The sequence below is a fragment of the Batrachochytrium dendrobatidis genome, assembly GCF_000203795.2.
Source record: "Batrachochytrium dendrobatidis JAM81 unplaced genomic scaffold BATDEscaffold_11, whole genome shotgun sequence".
Classification (NCBI taxonomy): domain Eukaryota; kingdom Fungi; phylum Chytridiomycota; class Chytridiomycetes; order Rhizophydiales; genus Batrachochytrium; species Batrachochytrium dendrobatidis.
In genome coordinates, this window is record NW_006281109.1 from 658,181 (window position 1) to 682,596 (window position 24,416).

The 24,416-nt window shown below is 38.6% G+C and overlaps 10 protein-coding genes across 10 annotated transcripts; 3 read left to right on the forward strand and 7 right to left on the reverse strand.

Annotated features, from left to right (window-relative positions):
- Positions 1-608: 608 nt before the first annotated feature.
- Positions 609-1,376, reverse strand: BATDEDRAFT_26961 (uncharacterized protein; the record flags this gene model as incomplete). The annotated part of the gene is made up of 1 exon (XM_006681041.1): positions 609-1,376. The coding sequence occupies one exon, from the start codon at positions 1,374-1,376 to the stop codon at positions 609-611; it is 768 nt and encodes a 255-aa protein (XP_006681104.1).
- A 374-nt stretch (positions 1,377-1,750) lies between these two features.
- On the forward strand, positions 1,751-4,165 carry BATDEDRAFT_26962 (uncharacterized protein; the record flags this gene model as incomplete). The annotated part of the gene is made up of 1 exon (XM_006681042.1): positions 1,751-4,165. The coding sequence occupies one exon, from the start codon at positions 1,751-1,753 to the stop codon at positions 4,163-4,165; it is 2,415 nt and encodes an 804-aa protein (XP_006681105.1).
- Positions 4,166-5,422: 1,257 nt separating this feature from the next.
- Positions 5,423-6,034, reverse strand: BATDEDRAFT_37314 (uncharacterized protein). Its single transcript, XM_006681120.1, has one exon. It carries the CDS (start codon positions 5,955-5,957, stop codon positions 5,529-5,531), a length of 429 nt encoding a protein of 142 aa, XP_006681183.1. The 5' UTR covers positions 5,958-6,034; the 3' UTR covers positions 5,423-5,528.
- A 734-nt stretch (positions 6,035-6,768) lies between these two features.
- BATDEDRAFT_32214 (uncharacterized protein) lies at positions 6,769-7,311 on the reverse strand (the record flags this gene model as incomplete). Its single annotated transcript, XM_006681068.1, has 1 exon — positions 6,769-7,311. A coding segment is annotated over exon 1 (205 nt), but the record flags the coding sequence as incomplete, so codon positions are not given.
- Positions 7,312-8,305: 994 nt separating this feature from the next.
- Positions 8,306-8,822, reverse strand: BATDEDRAFT_90906 (uncharacterized protein; the record flags this gene model as incomplete). Its single annotated transcript, XM_006681226.1, has 3 exons — positions 8,306-8,452; positions 8,517-8,605; positions 8,678-8,822. 3 exons carry the CDS (start codon positions 8,820-8,822, stop codon positions 8,306-8,308), a joined length of 381 nt encoding a protein of 126 aa, XP_006681289.1.
- A 6,584-nt stretch (positions 8,823-15,406) lies between these two features.
- On the reverse strand, positions 15,407-16,522 carry BATDEDRAFT_35800 (uncharacterized protein; the record flags this gene model as incomplete). Its single annotated transcript, XM_006681097.1, has 1 exon — positions 15,407-16,522. One exon carries the CDS (start codon positions 16,520-16,522, stop codon positions 15,407-15,409), a length of 1,116 nt encoding a protein of 371 aa, XP_006681160.1.
- Positions 16,523-17,536: 1,014 nt separating this feature from the next.
- On the forward strand, positions 17,537-18,112 carry BATDEDRAFT_90840 (uncharacterized protein; the record flags this gene model as incomplete). Its single annotated transcript, XM_006681164.1, has 1 exon — positions 17,537-18,112. The coding sequence occupies one exon, from the start codon at positions 17,537-17,539 to the stop codon at positions 18,065-18,067; it is 531 nt and encodes a 176-aa protein (XP_006681227.1). The 3' UTR covers positions 18,068-18,112.
- Positions 18,113-18,117: 5 nt separating this feature from the next.
- On the reverse strand, positions 18,118-19,640 carry BATDEDRAFT_30547 (glycosylphosphatidylinositol-alpha 1,4 mannosyltransferase I; the record flags this gene model as incomplete). Its single annotated transcript, XM_006681064.1, has 4 exons — positions 18,118-18,258; positions 18,346-18,456; positions 18,550-18,832; positions 18,931-19,640. The coding sequence occupies 4 exons, from the start codon at positions 19,638-19,640 to the stop codon at positions 18,118-18,120; spliced, it is 1,245 nt and encodes a 414-aa protein (XP_006681127.1).
- Positions 19,641-20,480: 840 nt separating this feature from the next.
- On the reverse strand, positions 20,481-22,658 carry BATDEDRAFT_90903 (uncharacterized protein; the record flags this gene model as incomplete). Its single annotated transcript, XM_006681227.1, has 3 exons — positions 20,481-20,789; positions 20,877-22,069; positions 22,211-22,658. The coding sequence occupies 3 exons, from the start codon at positions 22,656-22,658 to the stop codon at positions 20,481-20,483; spliced, it is 1,950 nt and encodes a 649-aa protein (XP_006681290.1).
- Positions 22,659-22,902: 244 nt separating this feature from the next.
- BATDEDRAFT_26968 (uncharacterized protein) lies at positions 22,903-24,301 on the forward strand (the record flags this gene model as incomplete). Its single annotated transcript, XM_006681043.1, has 2 exons — positions 22,903-23,198; positions 23,278-24,301. The coding sequence occupies 2 exons, from the start codon at positions 22,903-22,905 to the stop codon at positions 24,299-24,301; spliced, it is 1,320 nt and encodes a 439-aa protein (XP_006681106.1).
- Between the last annotated feature and the right edge of the window lie 115 nt (positions 24,302-24,416).

Consider the following 24,416-nt stretch of genomic DNA (forward strand, 5'->3'; position numbering starts at 1 on the left):
GAAAGAAAGTTGTTCATTCAGAGTAGATTAACAAGTGATTTCCACAACGATGGACATGATTGACATGATACCGAGTTGTCCCACCACAGTGTAAAAAGACTGCACTATCAGTTCCACGATCATTGGTAGCAACATCATCATCACTGGAATCTGAATGTGTCATCAATTGATGAGACATTGTTGGTTGACAAACTGTCTCACTGCAATGGAAAGAGACATTTGAGTTGCTTTCATTATTGCTTGAATTCAAAGGTGTCAGCATCAACTGTTGGTATTCACACTCACTACAATGACAACTATTGCTGTAACAGAAACCAGTCTCTTGTAATGAATACACAATTTTATTGAACATTTTCAATGATCAAAGTAGCACTTGATTCCATCCATCTCTCGATGCTCTTACTCCAGTAATCTACAGGAGTACAGCCATCGTCATCATCATATGGACAATAGTCATCATCAGATTCTACACCACCAGCAATACACCAAATGAGACATGCTGTCTTGTGGAACTCTAGTGCGTTCCTGTTTGGTAGTCGAGTAAGATTGTTGTGAATGAAATACAATGTCATTTCACTGTTGGATTCGACTGTTTGTCGATTGTCAGTTTATCTCTTTTGCCTTGTTCTGCGGATAAATTTCAAATCTTCAATTGTCTCAATCCACTTCTTGTGCTTGTCACTTGTCAGATCATTGATCACTTTGATCACCAGTTTGTCATTCACTACATCCACATATTGCCTTAGTTTACCAAACTGGTCATGGCACTTGATACACAACAACAGTCCGTTCTGTATTTGATGTTTCTGCGTCAAACCAGATCGTCGCAGGATGGATGGTTTGTTGTATGCCATTCCAATGTTCTTTTGGGATATGATGTGTGCTCCTTGCAAGGACAACTTATTCCAGCAAAAAAAGCAGACACTGTCTCTCTTTTCAACCACCTTGTTCAAGTCCTTGTGCTGTAGCTCACTCACTTTTGCAACATAGTCCAGATCATCAGCAGAGTTGTTTCTTGATGTTGGGTTTGATGAAACTGGAGTGTGACAGCTGGATGAATCGTTGTAGTCTTTGTGGAATGGCAGTATGTAATACCCAAACATGTCATCAATGAATGTACAATGATGTTTTGGGTCTGCCAACTGGATCTTGGTTGAAAACTCCTGTTGCTCTGCAAATTGGTTGGCAGTCAGCAGGTTGTGCAGTCGAGTGATGTGTGAGGTTTCTCCCTCTTGGATGATTCCCAAAAACAAACCTCGTTTGTTGTCATCCTGCCATTCAGACTTGACTCTCTGTGTTGGTATGGCTTGAGTGCTGATTTGGTAATATTCATTCAACAGTTGTGTTGTTGCTGTCTTTGTTGTTTCAATATTCATTTGATGTTTTTTGACAAAAGAATGAAACTCGAACCAACCAAAATAATTGCAGTCAACAATCAAATTGGACAATATTCACCAATAATCTTTTAAACTCGTACAGTTTGTACAGTGTTGTCATAAAAGTCATAGTTTTGACACATTTTCATCAAGTTATCAGTGAATATCAGTGAATATCAACCAACAAAATTGGTCTCGTTGGTCGATATACTATTATAATGTAATCAATTGAGTTGAATTGACACTCGATTGAACAATACAAATAAACACAAAATTGTTTAAATATTCAAAGTGTGAATTTGTTTCATTCTTCACACAATATTAAATTTTGAATTCAAGTCGCTTTTTTTTCTTTCTTTTCTTTCACAATTGCAATGGAAAACAAAGTATTTTACATTCAATACCTTGACAATCAGTCAGTGAAAATCAATACTCATATTCTCAACACTAATACTTTTGTCTGGGTTCAAACCTTGTTTACTGTTGCTGAATTGGTTGCTGCTTACAAGACTGCCACCACTCCTCTCCTTGACAATATCCCTGTTGACGAGCTCACTCTCCATTATGTGGTGAATGGTCCAGCCATTGCTTGGAATGAACCCCTGGCCTCTATTCAACATTCAGTTGGTTGTTACGGCCATTCACTGATTATAAAATCAAGGAGTGGTGTGAATGTTGTAAAGTTTTCCAATCCAAACCAAATTCCCATGAGTGCCATTGATCTCTTGGAATGGCTTTCTGGGCCGAATGTTAATTCTACAGTTGATTTGACTGACAAACAAGTGCTATCTCAGCAGCAAACCAATCTTAATCAAAAAGTTGTATTTCCGCTGGCTGGTCGAGAGAAATCGCTCCAACACATTGCATCATGCTTTATGGCCACCCATCGACACCGCAGCAATATTGATCGGAATTCAAGACGTATTCCTGTATGTACTGGTATACCGGGATTGGGAAAAACTCGACTTATGACAGAGTGCTCTACCACAGTTTTAGACATGACAGGGATTCAAGGCAAACGACTTTCGGCAATCGTTTCTTTTGGAAATGACGGGAATGCCTATGGCGAGATTGACAAGCTCCTTGGAATCAAATGTTCATTTGCCTGGAGGTTGCTCCATTCGGTTTTCAAGGCGCAATACAAGTTTGATGATTGGATGCGTAGAAAGTCACCAATAAACAGAAGCGGGCTCACAATGCAATTAGCTTTATCGACCATTGAGCTTTATTGGAGTCAGAAAACTCGAGACAACATACTTTTATTTGTGGGAGTTGACGAGTATCAAAAACTCGGTCAAGATGAACTGAGTTCTCTGCTGGATATCTTGTGTGCTTCTTCTTATCGTGCTAAAGTGTCAAGGCTTACATTTTTCTGTATGTTGGCGGGAACTGACCTGATCATGATTCGTATTGCTCAACCATCACATTCTAATATTGAGAGAACGCCAATCCGGTTTCTAACTCACATGGAATCAATGGAGGCCATTTGTCCTTTTATTTCGGATACACACTGTGGATTCGTGGTCAGTGAAGCCTTTGCTCGGAATGTCTTTTATCTAAGCGGAGTGCCAAGTCTACTGACTGAGTTTGCAAAACAAGTTGTATCCATGAAGCCGAATGATCTAACCGAACACAGTTTTCGGGAGGCAAGAATAGCTGCGCTTTCAAATTTGCAATATCCTCAATTGTCACTCGCTGATATTTTGAAGCTACTGGCGATTTCTTTTACAAACACTCCTGTTACATATCCACTAAACTGTCCGTTTTCTGAATCATCGCTACCTTCTGCAAGAGACCTTACTTGGAGTCAAATGGTTTCAAACGGGATGTGTCAAATTCAAGATGATGGTCAAGTGATTGTACCGTTCCATATCATTGTTCAGGTTCTGAAGAGACCATTGAATGAAAGGGTCGGTCTGAACCAATTTGAAACGGCACTCCTATCATCGTTGAATGGTTTGTCGCTTGACGTTGAATATCCATTTTCCAACATGACTCGTTGGTCATCATGGGAGTATTTTGGTGCTAGTTTCTACTGTATCAGAATCAACTCGTTTCTTGTATTGGGAATATCGATACTTTCTTTGTCTGATATACTGTGTGGATCGCGATTTGATTCAGGTATTTTCAATACTCAAGTTCACATCAGAATTGCTGAAGTTTTCCAATCAAACGAGCAATATGGACCTGATATGCCACGGATGATCACTCGGAAACACAACAGCTGTTGTCTCGTTGACTGGGTTGACAGCGAGACCTTGCAAATTGTGCTCAATGGTGAGAATGGACCAGGAGTGGATATATACTTTATTCTGAAATGCGCAAAAGACTCTGGCTATATCATAGTTTTGGATCAACGAAAACGACTTGGTTCTGATATTACAAACTCGGATCTGACCACTTTCCGATCAAAATTACCGAACCCGCCAGCATGTTTAAACAAGTTCAAGTTGGACTCTGTTTTTGGTTTGATGAGCATATATTCACAGATTAACATTAACCATGTTCCAGATTCAACGTATTTTGTTTCTGCATCAAATTCTTTGTATTTTCATGGTTCACTCTCTGGTCATCCAGGTTGTTCTATGGCCATTGATGCTAATTCTGCATTGAAAACATCGATTAAACAGATATTCTGCGGTACCAATGATGATCAAACGGATTTGGCAAACAAGGTCATTGGACAGCGCTACAACAAACGCATTGCAAGCTATGATGAACTTGAATCATTGGTGTCACAATGGGGTGGAAAGTTGGACGAGTCGGCTCGTGCAAGAATCAAGTTTTAAAAACCTGGTTAGTATTTACATTTTACTATTTATCAACCATAAATGTACAAGGTGTAAAACATGAGTTCAAGTATTGATTTTATCGAATTCAGCAAGTGGTTGATTGCAATAAATGAACGCTGGCTAGATGTTGGCATGTACTACACAAAAATCAACCAAATCATTGCAACTTTCAAGTACCATTTATTCAGTTTCAGTTTTAATGACATTGATTCATTTTTACAATCTTGGACAAAATATAGCAGTGATTATGGGTGAATCTCATCAATTGTGTTCATTCGAGTCAGAGCATGAATTTGGCACGGTAAGCAACCAATCATTTCAGGTCATCCACTATTGTACGCCAAGTCTTTTATCCAGGATCGCACATCTCGAATAAACAGTGTGTGACAACTATGGACACATGTAGCAGTAATTGACAGTCAAGAAACTGGTATCAATATTCCATGTATACTGTCAGAATTTTTAGAGCTTCGTGATTTGTATAAATTTAAATGTATAAAGTAGAGTATAGTCTGATACTGTTAGTAGTTATCAGAAGAGAACAAATCAGAAGTGTAAAATAAAAAAGGAAGTTTGCACTTTAATCCAAGATCAACAGACTTGGTCTTTTCAAGAGTAGTGAAGAGGGGTGATAAGTTAATTAGATGGTTGAAATAGCTTGAAGAGTTGTTTATTGATAAGAAAATATCTTGGCTTTATAGTAGTTGATTGTCTGACTTGTGATACGAACAAGTAACACATTTGATAGTGAGAGGTTGTAAATGAAAAGTAGTTGAGCCAATGGGATTGATTCCTGTAATTAGTCAATTTAATAATGATACCATTTACCGTTACTGGGGACTCGAATCCTAGAGATGAGGATAATGGAATTTGGAGCATATGGATTGGTAGTGAAGGGTTTAATTTGGAGATTCAAAGTGTGCGCTACTAGAATTAGCTTTGTCACAGATTATCACTTAGGAGTATCCGTCTGAATATTCCAACACACAACTCGATATGTGATGTTCAAATGTCTAATATTCAGACTGTGCTGATTGCAATTGTGGTTGTAATTGTGGTTGTGCGTAAATATCAATCCAATACTCGATTCAATACTTGATTCAACTTGAGCATGTACAGTTTTGTAGTAATCCATTTGATCACATTGACAGAATCAAGCAATGATCTGATTCAACAACACCAAATGACGTATCCATATCACTTGTATCAATCAATTGTACACAATCAGTCAATATAATCAACAGTCACTGTCATGATTGACATGATTGATTCAATTCATTCAATTTATTCGATCCATTTAATTGCATAGATCCGACTGGCATTATAACTCATTGTTGTAAAATCACAACCTCACAATCAATCACCAATCACCATACGCCTGCTCATATATTTTTTCGTTGTATGCTCTTATGATTCGAGTTCGGTCGTTTGTCAATTCATCTCGATAGTTTTTGGCCTCAGCTGGTGATTGAACACCTTGAATATACTGCGTGGCATCATTCCACAGTTCAGGCGGTATGTGTGTCTTGTCAAAACTCGAGTTGTACCATTGTGGTTGTTGTGGAGCCACATGCGCAGTCGAAACAATCCGACAGGCTGGATTCACTACAAAAAATGTCAGAATCTTGCAGTGTCCTGGTTGAGTTGGATCTGCAAGTTCAAATGATTGTTCTTTGTGTTGATATCGATTGGGATAAACTGCACATCGACCATTTGGTAATTCAAGCGATCCTATATACTGATTGCGTGGTGATTCTTGATCAATGTCACACACATCTTTCCAATACATATCAGATGCTCCTTGATAATCAAAACAATAAACAGCCACGCGGTAATCGAGTTTGGGTGTGGTGATATTTTCCACGTCGTAGTAATACAGTCCAATTGCAACAATCGATTCGTTAATTGGACCTTCAATGTGCCAGTCTCCCTCGTCGTATTTAGGTTTGGATGGTGTCAATTGAATGTTGGTGAGTTTGACAATGACTTGCAGATTACGACCACGCAGTGATACTGGCTTTGCTGATTCATATTTGGATTCAAAATGTTCCGGAAGTGTTGGTACATACACGGGACGAATGACTTGAGTGTCTGGTTCCATACCACCACGATATGACTGACTTGACGGTTCATATCCCTTTGTGCCATTGTGAATATCAATATACCTAAACATTGGATCCATCGTTCTGAACAGACTTTCAAACATTGGGACAAAACATTTGAATATTTTGGCAATGCATTTGTACATGTCTCGATGCCATATCGGATTCAGATTGTTGATGTATGAGTTGATGGTCACACTGCCATCCTGTTCGACACGGAATTCACTCGGAAGACATTGGAACTTGCATGATATAAACTCGGAATCGCCTTCAATGATGGGCACATTTGAAACAAGTCGAGTCGATAACAATATATCGCATGGTACCATTGTGGTGTATTTGAGTCGTATACTCAGTGGTGCAATCATCGTTTGTCCATATACAACACTGTACATTGATGCATCAATCAGATTGTGCACCATTTGACCAGTGTTGTGATTTGATCCATGTTCAATATCCGATACATTTGTCATCAATCGCGTGTGTACATTGTCAGGTATGCCATTGTCCAGTATATACGTCAGTTCAACAGGTCCTGGTACAATCGTGCCAAATCCATCACTGCCATTACAAACAAGCTGTTTGACAAAAACACCGAGTTGTTCCAATGCAAGATTAAATGTTGATGGCAATATATTCTGACCGAGTGAGTCGACCCTCCATTGCTCCACAATATGCTGGTTTGTGATATCGATCCACCACATGGGTTTGCAAAGTATACATTGCAGATATTGGATATACCGCATCTCAACAAGTGTGCGTACCTCTCCATGTGTATCTCCGGCCATTCCAGATTTCATATCAATTTCGGCATTGTCATCGTATGGCTGAATGTCTGAATTAGCAACATGAACCAGATGCTGGAAACACGTTTCAATGATCTGGCCAGCAGCCCTTCTTTTTATGTAGTCGGTATCATCCGATTGTACAATAGCCGTTAGATTTTCAAATATCCCGCCTTGATCCAACTCGGTACGTATTGAACTGTCGGGATGATTGTCGGCAAAATCAACAAGTATTTTGAGTAGGTTTACAATACCAGCAGCAGAATCATGCAAATTTACATCTCTACGTGAATAAATAGTGTTGAGTTGCTTTACAATTCCATATTCTTGAAACACCTTGATCATCTCGTCCTTGTTTGTAGATTTCTCAATCATGTCGCTGACATTATTAAACAGGTACAAAGAGTCATCTACATCGACATCACATGCCGATATCGTCAATTGCTCAAAAACCAACGATCGTACAAGCGATACAGGAAAGTCACGCATTTTGGATGCAACTGTTCCAGCCATCTTGATTATGCGTGTTTTTAGTCCAGAGTTGTTGCTGTATCTGATATACAAGTCGTTCAGTGCTTGAATCAAACCCGACCTTATCAACTCGGCTGAAATCACTACACAATCTGCACGTTTGCAAAAATTCCCGATAGTATCAATACTTTGATCAATCACTTCTTGATCGACACTCCTGTATTCATGTCATGTCAATCCAACCATGTCAAATTTACCAATTGTGATGACTGGACACACATTCATGCATAGCACCACATACCTGAGCGTATTGACCAGTGCTGGAATGACACCGCATCCCGCTGCTTTTACTGGGTCATGACGATGAATACTCCAAAATATGGTTTGAAGATTTCTGATAAAACCAACAGCAGCTGAACCATCGGATGATTCCAGTCGTGAAACGAGTCTTGACAACACGATGCCAAACTAATGATATTGTTCAATGTCAAGTATACAACCAAATCAACAAGACATGACACTGTCCAAACTGATCCAATATTGTATCATTGTAAACATACATTTCCATCGTCAATATCATTGCAAACTTGCAAGAACAGGTCAATTGCCAATCTGAGCATTTCTTGATCGGACTCATGAACAATAATCTCAACCATTGGCTTGATGTCAAATTTATACTCCTCACTCCAGCGTTTATATTTGTAAAACTCTGTACATGTTTTTATCGCCTATATGCATATTGACACTAGATGAGTTGAATGACAATCATTTGATCAATATCAATCATGACTTGCCATCATTTTGACTTGACGGTTTGGTGATTGCATGCATTGTGAGAGTTGGTTGCTTAGTCGATGTGATACTTTGAACCGACTATCATAGTATACCATATTCGCAAATACTGTAGTAAACTCCATTACTTTGATCTACACAACACATGTTGATTATTTTAGTCATGAACAATCCATTATTGTTACAATATATGAATACCTGTAAACTGGGTCGATTATACTCCAAATACTTGGCTGCAATATCTTCTAGTTGAGTACTCTGTAAGCGCTGCACTACATCTGTAGACCCTGTCATTTCAAACCAACACAAAGTCAGCAACAGTTTGAATGCATCGATAATACAATTGCTATTAAACTTACTGTAGTCCTGTTGTTTCAACTCCATTATCAATTCAAGCAGTCTGACCCATATTTCATCAGCCTTGTATAGTTGAGCATCCGCTGTTAATAGTTTCAAATCTTCCAGGTGTTTGATCAACTCTTTCATGTTATCAACACAATCCATGTTTGATAAAATTAGTAAAGTTGAATTTTGATGACAATTTCATTCATGCGAATGTCCAACAATTGCCAAGAATTGTTCATGTTTGGATTGTTGTAAAACACACAAACGAGTTGTTCCATTTTAGTATTGTTTTGATCAGTTTTTTGTAACAAAATTGGATTGTTATCAAACATGCATTTAGAAATACTGTAAATTAATATTCTGAATGTGATCGTTGTGGATTTGGTTCAATAAACAAGTTAGTTTACTACAACACATGGTAATGGATTACTAAACATCATCATAAATCGGATGGACTGGAGTGGAATGAAATGAGATCAATGACAATCGCATTACAAATAGTGTGGTGATTAAACCATCGAGTATTTCCAAATACAAACTTGGATGAAAAGTCTTGCCACAATACTGATCAACTGTATTACTGTTTACACTGTGGTACTATTGATGCATTGGAATATTTGGTGATCAGATACACAATGATAATGGTAGTGCAACTCATGGCAGTTGTACAAACCAAACGTGATTAAAGCCAGTAATAATGCCAGACAAGATTGGATAATGAATTAGCGTGTAAATCATCAACATTGACCAAGATTGATTGAAATGGTGAGATTGAGTTGGATGGTGATGAACACAACAAATGAGTGTACAGAGTTGTATTTACAATCAAACACAATACATGAATGTGAGTTCAAATTTGGTGATCGTACAATGCATGATTACTAAGAGTGCACAAAGTGTAGATTCAACACTATAGTATGATTGTGTCATATGATGATCGTTGTGTTTATTGAACAATCAATTCGTAATATAAATGTGAATATTTAATCATTGTCTATCCCAAAATAAAATAGTGACAATCACCGAGATAAATGTGTTCCATTTTACGTGAATACTGCTGTAAATGTATTCAAAACTAGAGTCCATATTCTCACACAACAAGAACTGAAAAATGCCATCATAGATACTAATCACAAGAAATCTAAAACCCAAGTTGCACAACTATTATGCTTTAATTCGAGTAGATAAACAACCATCAATGTAACAACCCAAAAAACAACCGTCATGTTTTAATATTTACACTGTAAGCCATTTGTTACAATGTGTAAACCAAAATCATGTCTAGTGTCTGATCAACTGATTGTTTGGATCAAAACCGTGTCTGTTCAAGTTGATGATGCGATAAACCAAGAAATACATCAAATCTCGGTAAATGCTGTCACACTTTCCAGATTGCTGAAACTCACATTACGCACAACTTGACATGAATGGCAATGCTGATGTCGAGACTATCAATGTATTACAATGTATTGGTCGACAGTGACTGCGATCAATGACAATATTGCAGTCAGTCCAATTCATTTGTTGACACACACATGAATGTCGATACTCGAATCAATGTGTTGACTGGAGCAATCACCATCCACTTGTCAGATTCAGCATGCAAATGCATTACTGCTGACACTGATTGACACCATAGATACAGTCAGGCAGCACAACAAATCACCAGCATGCCATTGACCGTACTACATCACAATTGACCAATATATCATGCTGTATGTTGCACCAAGTCACGACATACAACAATATTACTGACTGAACACAGACCACAGCTGCAAGTATCCATGTTATAATGGACTGACATTGTTCTTGATATCCAATTGATTGACTAGTCGATCATCATCAATTGCATCAGTGACTGGTATATGCAACTGATATACATCATGTCCGAGTCTGATATATGCGTGTCGATCAGCAATCCAGATTTATGGCCACTACAGTCGAATGTGGCCACAAACTGTGTAAATGTGAGTCGAGTCGATCACTAAATCAACGAATCAATGACTGCAGTCTAAATGTAGTGCGATTTGATGCGACATGACAATATATTGTCCAACATACACAACACCGATATCCAATACATCACACATGTATGCACTGCATATACAAGCGGCAGCAATGACCAATCCAAACCAACAGTGACAGAGTTACACATCAACATATACTCGATCATCAGTCGAATCTGCATATATCAACCAGTTGCAACACGTCATAATCAATGTGGATTGTATTGTCCACCAATCGATCATGACAACTAATCAATACCAATCATGTAGTCAATACAATCACCAACATATCCATGATTGTTGACTTGCGGTTACAACTCGTCAATTGTATCCAATTTTACAGGTGATGCACATCTGATTACTGCAAATCAACAACTTGTCCAGCAAACAGTTATACCGCTATTGGACACTATTGAACACTGTTGGACATTACGCTTGTCAAGCATATCATAGTGTCGTTCAAGTTTGGACAATGATATCCAATAGTTTGTACTGTGGAACATTCAGCTATACAACAATCAATGTTGTTCATTATCGATCAAGTAATCGGCGGTATTTAATCGTATAATTCAAATCTTCATTCAATCATTGATTGCTGATTCCTGTACGATAAACACATTTCAACATGTTGATTAAAGTTGGTTTTGGCAGTGTCTTGTATGACTGATACAATACTGATGCAGTGTTGTGTGCTTTGATATAATATGATATATAGCGGTATATTTATTACTAATGTTTTGAGCTGATGTGGCAAATATTGCTTTATGATGACCGCATTATTATCAGTAATCCTCGTATATGGTTTGTACTGGCCATCACTACCAAAAAGCATCAACCACGTACTAGTTGTGACAATGCAGCTCGATACGGTCCATTATTGTAAATAGGTTTAGATTACTAAACACATCTATTGATGTAGTCATCCGAGTAAACCCAGCGTATTATGCCAAAAACAGCGCATCACCAACCAGTTACTCGACATGTTCGAGTAGATATTGGTGTTGTAGTTTGGACCGCATTCAAACTCATGTATTTCGTTTGGACCAAAATTTAATCACACAAAGATCCAATCTGCCAATGGTTCATGTGTGGTAGATACTGATATAGTTGATTGTGCTGACATTTTACATCTGATTGAGTAGTTTGAAATATAACACCAGACGCAAGTTTAGTAATATCACCGAGATGGCATCACAAGTGATCTAGCAGTATTATTCTACACTCCAACACATTATACTCGAATTTACAATACAACTTGTCTAGAGTAACACTCCAGTCGCTATTGAACTGTGTTGACTAAACTAAACAGGAGTCCACAATTACCCTGATTCCAGTATGCTTTTACAACATATTACCACGTTTATACGGATCAGGGTTAGGGTTGTGATTAGCTGTATTGAACAAGCAAAACATATATATCAGTAACGAATATTCCACCCTGACATGCTGACATGCTGACATTTGGACACCCTGACACCCTGAAACCCTGGCCACTAAAGTCGAAAGCACCCTTTTAGCCCTGAGTGTTTTTGTTTGCATAGTCTATGCTGACAATCAGGCCGCTCTGCAATTTGGTGTTTGAATGCACTGCTAAATAGTACCTAAATACATGTGTGCTTTATTTGACTTTGAAATGGGTGGCCAAATATAGTTTATTGGGCTTTATACTAGTTTAATCCAGTCTCCCTTGGCTGTGAGCATCCCTTATCTACATGCAAAGTTATGTGATCACATCAAGTACGACTTTCAAGATTGTTTCGGGCAAATCTGCAATATAAAAAGCCAGGTTTTACCCGAATCTTGGATCCATCAAACACCATCGTCTCAGTCTATTATACTCCAATCTACTCTACTCCACTACATTTCAACCCAATCCAATATATCAACCGACCATGCAATTCACTGCCATCGCACTCATCGCTGCTCTTGTCGTATCTGTCACTGCTGCTCCTAGCCCATTTGCCTTTCCATTTTTTTGCAAAGATGACGGTGATTGTCCCTTGGGATCAAAATGCAAAAGTCTTGATTATGAAACTAAAGTCTGCATACCTGAATAAATGCTTTGGCTATATTTGCGTGTCAGCATCCGTTCTAGAGTCTGTTCAGGTCGCACCAACTAGCTTAAACTTGAATTTTGGAATAAATAGACCCACTTTACAATGATATTTGGTTGATATTGTATAACATGACTTTGCATAGATTTAATCACGAACGGTTGTTTTGAGTCGAATGGCTTTGTATAGTAACGATCCAAACTGTTGAACCTGATTAATCAGCATATAAAGCGTGAATATGGTAACTTGTGCAGGTTTAGAAACACATACTGTGGTGTTATCAGTATTGACGTCCCAGATTGCAATCAATAACTGACAGTTTTTTAACAGGCTATCACTCATGAATACATAATGATTGGACACGATTATATTATTTTGGTACTCATTTTTTGAATGAATTTTAAAATAAACCTCGTTTGTAAATAATCGGAAACTAAGTAATTACTAAAATGATTTCATTTTAAACAAATGCAGGTTTAATAGTAGATTCAGTTTCAGCCAACTAGATGCATTCTGGGACAAACACAATGCAACAATCCAGCGACTTGAATGCGCCAATGAACATATGATCTGGATCAAGTTTGCTGACACACTTGACCGGACAGTATTGATGATCGTTTTGATATGACATTTGTAGCAGCTTGAGTCATGTCTAGTGGTGCAACACACACAACAGCCATCACTCCATTCCATTCCACTATACGATGTGATGCCAATCGTATCATTCAGTACAGCAGTGATAATATTTTTGACATACCGAGTAATCACTACTTGTGTCTTGCTATGGACGATAGTGGACATTTACTTGACTTGCAGTAATGGCAGTACTTGCATATACGTGATTCACTTCCACCATACAAACTGTTTCCAATTCGTGACGATGTCACTGATCTCGACTCGGATATATCTTGAAATCGACTAGCTGATGCAATACAACAGCTGGTTCACACCAAACACTCGGAAAACAACAGGATATTGGTCATATTCTGTCGAGTCGCATTATATACATCGGATGCTACACCTGATGAACCACAATCAATTTGATCGTGTCCTGCTACACACAGTTCAGGCAATATGCTGACGACCACTATGCAACCTGATGGCAGTCTGCATACACTGTATCGATTGTATTGATTGCATATATCGACAAGAATAACGGCGATCACATTGATACAAATGACAAACACGGTATTACACTGATTGATGTGTGTCATAAACTGGTATGCAAGGTCTTGCAAACACACATTGATGGATCGTGGTGCTCAACAAACTCGTCACCACTGAGCATGGTCGATTTCAAACCAAACAAGTGTGTTGTGCAGGTTGATTCACTAGTCGATATTGTTCAACAACAGCAGTGCGTGCAGTTCAATATTATTGTTGTGTTGATTGACATTCAAAATGCATTCGACACTGTCACGGTTGGTGCCTTGATATGATAACTGCAGCATATGTGATTGACACCACGCACACTGGTCTTGCTGACAGCACTGCACACATGCTCATCAGCTTGTGCTCAGACTGGATCATTGGTTTCTAACCCATTTCCAATTGGACATGGAGTCCGGCTGTAATGTCCACTGTCAGGTTGTTGTTCAACATGTTCATCAATGACACACACGATGATATCAACCGATTGTCATTGCATGAGTATTGTGTGAATCACCACCAATGTGAGGGTTCATGTATGCCGACAATATCGTGATATTTGTTGACTCTGATCAGTCACTCCAATTGGCATCTGGTGTACTTGCACGATGAATGGAACAATGTCAAATAAGTTTTGGTGTAGTCAAATGCAACATACTCAGTTTCCGTGGCCACAACACTTTGATTCCGAATTACCAATTGATATGATGCTACACGGACAACAGATTCGTCGTGTTCAACACTACAAATATCTGGATGTTGTATTGCACAAACCACTGTATCACACCATGCGACTGGACTATAATCAGGTTGCTGTATCCAATACCATGTTGGTTGTGTTCAATTCTTGCAAACCATCAACTCACAATCAACTTTCAGACACGAATATTCTTGGCAGTCATTCTAGTAATGATCATGTACGCACTGGATCTGGTTGGTGGTTGGTGGTAACTTGACCTGCATACACAGTCAACAACGGTGTGCTACACATATTGAATGCATGCAAATCCACAACTGTCAATGCTTGTTGTTGAAATGGGTTCAGATCACCATCAGCTCACTCACTCGTTGCACCGATGCGATTGCATGATCAACCTGACACCAACCAAACCACACTCGAATATATATGTTCCAGTCATGTGCATGGTGTATCGATTGTCAACTCACAATGTCAACTCCAACACATTCCACCATGATTATGGTCACATCACACCATGCTGATGTATGTCGATCGGTATCACATTGCAACAGACTGTCATCCAATGACTGCAATGCAATACCGTGCATGTATTGTAACTGATATGCTGTGCACCATTATCAAGTGATACTTTGAGCCAAAGTGAATCTAAAGTTGATATGATATCTCCAAATTGTGTGCTAAATCACCCAAAATAGGATCTTGAGAGTTGGTGAACTTTGGTTCTAATTAGAATCCGACCTTAGTATCTAGAACCATATAAGAATCAAATTGTACGAAATAATTGGATGCTATATTCTTTTAATACATGCTAATATTCTATTGATTTAATTACATTCACATCCTAGTCTTGAGCAACTCTTCGAGTTCACTCAATGTGGGTTCCTTTCTAAGACTGTGCTGGAGCACAATGCCAATTGTATTGGAAGCAGGAATGAGAACAAAGACACGATCTTGCTTTACTTCATGAAAGATCTTGTCAGAAATGGGTCTTTTCAATTTCTTGTCTTTCAAAAGATGACTGGGTATGATATTGCTGTCCTTGTCAAGTAACTTGATAATTTCGTCCATATCCTGAGCATCCATGACAAGTTTGATTGCAGCAGAGATCTCAGCACACAAGTGAGTACCAATGGCTTCTCTTGCATCTTGGCCATCCTGTAGATCAGTCTTGACATTCTCCCAAAGTCCTTCGTATTCAGCGGGAATCCCACCAAGCACAGCAAAGACAGTGTCATCACAACCAGCTTCTTTGACATATTTGAACAAATCTTGGAGTTGTTCAAGCTGCCAAATCATTTCCTTTGTCATTGGCTTGATATCAAATACACTTTGACGTTTCGTTCGCAAAAGCGTTTCATCAAGAGAGTTTGGCGAACCATCAACAACCACACGGAGCTTGTAATTGTCAACCAAAGTTCGAACAGCGCCTGCAAGACCAGCATATTCTTGACCAACCCTTCGTTCAGCAGCGTTGATGATAACAATAGGAGAGCGTCCAAGGGTGAAGAAGCGGTACCAGAATATTACTCGTGGTGCCATTTCGAGTGGATTCATAGATTTGAACAGGGGATTTGTCAATTGTTGTAGTGTGTTCTTGATGATGGTGTTTTCGTTGTCCGATGGTTGAGCTTCCACAGTAATCACACCTGGCATCTTGCTGGTGACTGTACTGAGCAAACATGACTTTCCAACACCCTTTTCGCCAATTACAACCAAGTAGCCTTGACCAAAATCCTTGTCGGCTAGTCTACTTTTGAGTAGTTTGGCTTCTTCAAAGCGAATCGACTCTGGTACTGGCTTGAAAGCGAAACGAGAACGCAGCGCAATCCAGACTGCTCTACCAGGGCTAATACGAGGTATCAAACCAGCAGCTAAAGCAGCGACTCCTCCTGCAGTGATCAGAGGTAAGAATTCCTTTAAAACTGAGAAGATTTCATCAAACGTAGGCATTTGTTTTTAAAGGAAAGAAAAAAATGTCAAAAACCCACTTGAAAGTCTATTGTCATCCGCTTATGAGAAAGAGTCCGATATTATTATTAGGAAATGACTAATACGGTTTTAATTTTTTGGAAATTAGCAATATTGGTTGCTAAATTGACTCGAGAATGTCTGGATAGTATTATCACCCCTCATTCTGAATTTAATGAAGAAATAATACCATTTCTCAAAACATTGATGTCTAAGCCAACTTTCTAGCTCTGATGATTTGGAAATTAAGGATGGATTTTTATCTGAAATCTCGTTTAATCAAGTATAATTTGATGCTCATTTATGTGAGATATACAAATTTTACAGGTTAACCAGCTATACATAGTTACTTGATTGCTTTTAGTGAGCCAATATCAAACCATAGTATGCTGCTCCCTAATCACAATATCATATTGATCGATTTGATGTTCATGTCGATTGAATTATGCTTTTACGACCCTTTGATCAGGTATATTGAAAAGCACACCCTTCATGAGTGTTGTATAACCGCAAACGCTCCTTTTTACAACCGTATTCATGTAAAATGGATCACTTTGTTATTCAGCATGCAATGACTTTGGTTTGAGATATACAATGGTTACATATTCGGTTGATTATGTGTTCCAAATATAACAACCATCATATGACACACAATCAGACTATAGTGTTAAATCTACACATTGTGCACTCTTAGTAATCATACATTGTACAATCATCAAGTCTGAACCCACATTCATGTATTGTGTTTGACTATCGATATTGTCAATACAACTCTGTACACTCATTTGTTGTATTCTGAATCACAGATACGATCGCAATCTAGTTCAACAACAATCATGACATCAGTAATACAACTGTTTATCACACACCAACACTGTTATTTGGTGGTCCATTCAAATCAATACGACTGCAAGTCTTCAAATTTTCTTTACCAGGATCATATAAACCTTCAGTTCAAAATACCAGTGTTCCATCAAATCAAGCATCAATCCTACTATGGCACAAACCATTCAATCCTTACCTTCTATTGACCTGCTGAATGCATCATCAAGGAATCAGTTCTTTAGCATTATCAGCGTTTTATTTGAAGCTGCACCACCTTTGGCAAATGCATTATGGGCATCTCGTCCATATAGTTCCTACGCTACGATTCTCTCAACTGCAGCAGATATCATCAATAGCCTTTCACTTGAAGACCGCAAAGCAGTCGTAAATGCTCATCCCAGAATCGGTGCCAACAAGGCAACTCTTTCAGCACTTTCATACCAAGAACAAGGGTACACCAATGCACCAAATTCCTTGACCAACGAGGATCGAATCAATCAACGGTTGGCAGAATTGAATGCTCAATATGAAGCTAAATTCAAGTTTTGTTTTGTAGTGTTTGTAAATGGAAGATCTCGGGAGGAGATTATTCCAGTAATCGAGGCTAGACTAAACAACTCTGCTGAAGAAGAATTGAGCAATGGACTGGAACATATGATACAGATTGCTCAAGATCGCCTCAAAAAAGTCCAAATTAGCTAGTGTTGAATGGAGATTATATTGAAATAACATTTATTATTGGACTCGAGCTTTTATGTTATGGATTGATTTGCTATGATGGTATTCAGTATAAAAACATTGATCACAAAAAATACAATGCCAGATAGCCACAATTCTGTAAATGTATTGTGTCCAAGATGCTCTAGCCTGTATGCCTGTGAAAGCCAGATACACTAGTATTAACATGACCAAACTATGTTTAGTTTAAATGGTGGCTTGAGTCAGAATTATTGAGCAAGAGTGGGATGGTTTACAAGTACCTGTCCAACTACCCATGCAACTACAAGCACAATTCCTCGCTGCCATCGATCACAAGTAAGTCGTGAAAACGGCAATACCAGTGGCAGCAAGCAAATATACCATAAAAAATACTAACAATACAAAATAAAGCGTCAATGATCTAAATCTGCACATGCTGTTTCCAGATTCATCATATTTTAATGACTTGCCTGGGATGTGCATACTTTGTTGAGCATCACAAACGCAAAGGTCTGTAAAAAACACGCAGTCGGCAAATCATGAGCAAACATAATGCCGACAAATCCAACTAGTCCAAGCTGTGGTAGAAACGACCCAATTGCACCAAATATATATGCAAGGCGCTGTGCCAAAGTTTGAGTTTCCTGTGCTTGAAAAATAAGACTAGATTTCAGATACATTTCGTAAAAATACAATGAAAAGTTGTGACGGTGATCTTTACGGATGATGTGGTATAGATAAGCTTCATTAATGAATTCATCCCCGTGTCTAAGCATAACAGGCAACAAGCCAAAAATAAACAAAATGAGCCGTCAAAAATAGTATAAAATATGAATCCAACATTCATCCGATTACAAATAGCTTACAAGATGTACATGACATATGTGAGTGCGATAAAGGTAGAGCCAGAAATCAGAGCAAACTCGACTCGCCGCCAACTCCAAAAACACATTTTGAATTTCGTCCTACTTTTTGATGTCTTTAAAGTGATTGTTGAAGCCCAATCGACCCCAAACCAAAATGGTACGGCATAGATAATCGGATAGATTTTAAAATGGACAGCAATGCCAAAGAGAACTGCACCAGTGCGCATTCTTCCTGACAGAATACCCCACAGTGATCCAAGAACAAGGGCAGCGACAACACTTTCTGCACTTCCCCGTGTAGATATTACTGCTACAAATGGATTGAGAGTCCATAATGCTGCATATAGACATGCACGTCGTGGTGGCATAGTATCTATGCCATGCATTCGGCCAAGGATCCGCAATATTGCAAATAGAAATGCACCTACAACTAAATCGCAGATGCAGAACAGGATTTTTCCAAAGAGCTGATGCAGGACAATGTTGGGAATCATCATGTATGCCAGTAATGGAGTGTATCTATAAGTGCTTCGAGCAAATGGAGAGTTTGGACCAACTGGGGAAACCAGGTAAGCAGCAGCATCGGAGAAGACCGAGTAGTCAATGTCAGTGTATTTAATAACAGGATGAGTATCTTGTACTGTGGCATATATAAGCAGCCCGACACGAAGCGCAATACCCATCCAGATCAACGAAGCCAGTGAATTCATTGCCGTCATGCAGTCTGGCTGAAGGTTCAGTTTAATCTTGCAACAATCAGCACGTGATAAGCAGTTGACTTTAGACCAACTCAAGTTTTCAAGTCTCACATTAACATGGTCAAAATACTGACTTCTTCGTCTAGGTATTCACGCATTATTCCACTTGAAATGATCAGTTTAACACAGTTTGGAATATTAATCAATTATTGAGACTTGAATAGTGATGACATTGGGGCTCTGCTTGCTCAGATCCACAGTTGAGTATTCGCTCGTGTCTCACAATCCCCAAACTGCATACTAACCCTAAACTGCTTGAATCTCAAGACAAAATCAAAATTCACAAGCGAGATATATCAATTCAAAGCACGCAGGATATGATCGAGACTGAAATAGAGTTCAAGCAAGCTTTAAAAGAACTGTATGACGAGCACATGATCAATATGTAAGGCATCTATGAGTTTTAACGTTTCAGTGACGGATTATCCAAGCTAATCTTGAATCATTTTGTTTTAGAAGAAATATTCAAAATGAATTGATGGAGTTTGAGCAAGAGTTTTTTGCCAATATTGATAGTCTGTCGCAAGACCGGGCCAGTGTTTTTTCCAATATGCAGGTGGTCACTCGATTTGTTAAGCTTGATCCCACTATAGTAAATGCTCAAACAGTCGTGTTGATATCTAGGCAGTCAACGTAGAGCTTTGTACAATGAGAATGAGCCTCGTCAATAAATTATCAACAATTTCAGATATTATTCCACAGTATCTACTTGAAAATATCAGTCCTGCTCAAGCCAATTAAAGTCGCATGTTTCAAGTAATGCTAAAATCCAATAAATTCATTTGGTTGATGTCACAAATGACCCGCTGGGTTACTCCATTTTGGTGGTGCAGAAATAATCCCCGATTTATTGGCAAGCGATCTTTGAAGTTGTTTTGCATTTAAAGTGTTTCTTTGTCTTGCTGTGTGTCTAAAAGATTTGTCAGTATAGCGAATATCACTGTTGGATTGGATTCCAGAAAGTATTCGCTCCGATGTTGTTTGTAGAGGTTGTTTATAAAACGCAGCTGATGAGCGGTGATGTCCGTTTGTTGAACTCGACATATTTTGGTCTATATGACTCATCTGACTATATAGAGCACTGGATTGATATTGTGGTAACTATTCAACATGTAATTGTATTAGTCACATGGCCTCTAATCAAATACTCGACAACAACCATAATTGTGTGATTTCAAAAATCCTTACCGTTCGAGTCGAGTTTGCACTTACCAATCCAATGTTAGGAAGATGATCTCTGCTAAAGCGTTTTGGTTTTTTTGGTCGATTCAAGCAAATAGGACTTCTAGAAATATCTGGCATCGATTTTTTTGTTTCGTTTACAGTTTCTGTAGCAGAAATGCGCTGCTTTTTCCAAGAATCGACCGACCATGAATTAGATGGTGTATAAATAGTTAAGCTATTAGGCTTTGCATTCGACGCGGATGATTTATTTTTAATCAACTCTGTGTTTTTCTGTTCGTGATCATTTGGGATCGGTGGTTTTTGTTTAGTTTTACCGATTTGTGGAAGCTTTACCCGACTATGTTCATCTTGCTTTGCCAATTCATCAACAGACGTAGAATCCAAGCTTTTGGAAAGCCGTTTTGGTAACAGCATGGTTGATTCAATCTCCATGTATCTTTGCATTATACCATGCGATGGCTTCAAACGTTGATTTGAGTCGAGAAATTTTGTCATGTCTCGTGCTTGAATCATCATTCGATCTAGCATATCAAACAATTTTTTCTGTTTTGGACTATTGCGTGTATTGCACTTGTTGATACTCAGGATTGGATCGAGATCTGGTTTTGATGGTGAGTCGGTTTTGGATATATAGCTGGGTTGTGACTCTTTTGCAATAATGGGTAAAGTGCAAATAGGGACTGTAGCTGTGAGTGATATGTTTGGCAGTTTTGCTATCTTGCAAAAGTCTTGATCAGGATTTTTGACAGATGGTGGGGATTGAGTTGTAGCAGGCACAGTTAATGGCCATATGAGCGAAGGCGATTTTGGAAACCTAATAATTGAAGGTTTGTCGGATGGGATGGACTCATTTTGCGACTTGTGAACAATTGAATTTACTGATTTGACTCCTTCATTGCAATCAGGTGAAGAGTGTAAGACCTGCTCACATTCCTCCTCGCCCAATTCACTACAAACCATTGTCTTGCGCACTCGGCGAGCTCTTTTTTGGACCTGATATGGTTTAAGAGGTTTTGAATGCTCGCGTATGTAATCAGGACCTTTGGTAGCATTTGCGTATAGTGGAGATTCGCTGTCAATCTTATCCCATGGTTCTAAATCGCTTGTAAAAATACTACTGTCGATCAGCATCAACTCATAGGGCACTTTGTCCAACACCGTATCTTGCACACTTGGACAATCTTTGAATGCTTTTGCTAAAATGAATCAAGATGCATTCAGTGTAAAACACATTAGCTTGGGCAGTATTGATAGAGCTAGAAACCTAGACTAATCTACCTTGATGCAGTCACATTTCTGAATCAAAGCAAATAATTATATATAACGAGTAAGCTCACCTTGGTCTGACTTGACTTGTCGAGGCTGTTCTATACTGTTACTATTTTTCGAGATTTGAATTGGGTTTGAGTGGATACAGGTCAAAGGCAGGCATTTTGATCCAGACTGACATGAGCAATGTGCTGAAATGCCATTAAATAAAAACGGATACGTTTGATTTTTAATCGCATAACCATCATGGTCATCGCTTGCAGTGGGATAGAAATCCATACTGTTGCACTTTTGACCTGAACATTGCCTTGCATTGGCGAATCTCTTTGGTTTGACGAGATCTATAGCAAAAGTGGTTGATATGGATTCGACTCTAGCAGATACTTTTGGAATGGATGCATTATTAAACTTTAAAACCGTGGGATTGATAACGTACGAAGTTGCTGATACTTTGGGTAGGGTAACATTATGCATCTGGTTTGTAGACTCTGATTTCCATCTTCGGTTTAAAGTCATTAACCAACGTTGTATTTGGATTCACTATTAAAAGTATCCAATATGCCGTCAAAAGAAGTGCAAGTATGCTTTCCCGTTCTAATACATTTAACATGGAAATTAAAATCATCGAGGTGTGTGGATGTTGCAACAACTTGGCTTTCTTATTCGCCATCAAGCCTATCCACACCCAAATCTCCAACAATAAAACATGCATATTGTTTAAATTGCTCAAAGTAGCAAGATTTATTATACTTACACTCCAATGCCAATACATCAAGATCGTTGTACCATCAAGCCGTTTTCCAAACATGCTGCATCCAATACTGATATCCACAAGTTTGAAACGTATCAAGTTGATACATTGCCTCGTGTACTGATTCCAAACGAAGTTCTTTTACATATATTCGAGTATCTACCGTACAATACACTTCTTCGTGTATCTAGCGTATGCAAAGTGTGGCAGGCAGTTTCTTCAGACCAGCAGTTATGGAAACAATTGTGCGTTTGTGAATCTATTCCTATCGAGTCATCGGGTGCTGTTTTAATTCAGGATTTGAGGTGATTAAATCTTGATGTATTGTACCAACTGTGCTGAAAATCGATATTTAATAAATGTACTGCATTGATCTGTATATAGTCTGACTATACCTTTGAAAAAGGAGGACTGGAAGACCAAGTTTGTTGAGCATATCAAGCGACAACGACGTGAAGTGTCACTTGGTCAGTTGCTATGGGGATTTCCTCGAACAAGTCCATTGCAAGATATGATCAATTTGACATCATCAGCCCCTGTCAATATACCTCAGCATACCCATATCCCTGACTTGTCAAGCCGATGTGAGCAGTGCAATCGCGATAGCTTGTGGACATTACCTACACCCAGTAGCTATTCATCTTTGGCACAGTCTCTATCAGTACTTTGCAATGCAATAATCTCTGATCACCAAAAGATATCACCTATTTTTGTAGCAAAAAACTTGCCGAAAATCACAGTCAAGGACTTGTATACCAATGCAAACCAATCCTACATTCGTATAACGCCAACTACACATGCATCACCTGAACATCGCGACTCTGCATCTTACCTGACATCACCATCTTCAGGAACAAAAGAATCGTTTTTGCTGCATACACTACAAGCTGGGTGTGATTGGGCACCATATAGTAATGGAAATTTACAAGCCTCCGCGTCATCAAATGAGGATAGGCTTTTGGACGATATGTTGCTGAATTCAGTCATGAAACCCAAATTTGAATTACATGGCTCTAAAAATGCTCACACAACGAGTCCATTTTATCAATCATCCAATAGTATTCAGCAAGGTTCAGTCCAATTTCCCAGTGTAAATAAAGAGCACGACGATGAAAACCAACACACGAGTCGAAAAGTATATGCAATACCAAGTGGATCTCAAACAGTGAATTCAACTGATCAATCTGGATCATCTTTTAATTCTATCTTGTCCGGATATTATTTTCAACCACAGAAACTCAATCGTCACGCCAGTCATCAACTGCAATCAAATATATGTATCCCTACCAAATTTATTCTACCACTCCAAGAAGATAGCGAAGATGAAAACTACGTGAGTAGTTCAAACGGATCTTTACTTTGCTTGGATCCATTGCAACTGTTTCATTTCCAGTTTGATAGTCTGTAGTATGTGAAAGTATTTTGGGTTTAAATCTGACTATAAAATACAACGAAATGGCAAGAGTAAACTCGAATGTTTTTATTTGTATTGGAGAAACTGTTTGATAAGATTCAATCTATTT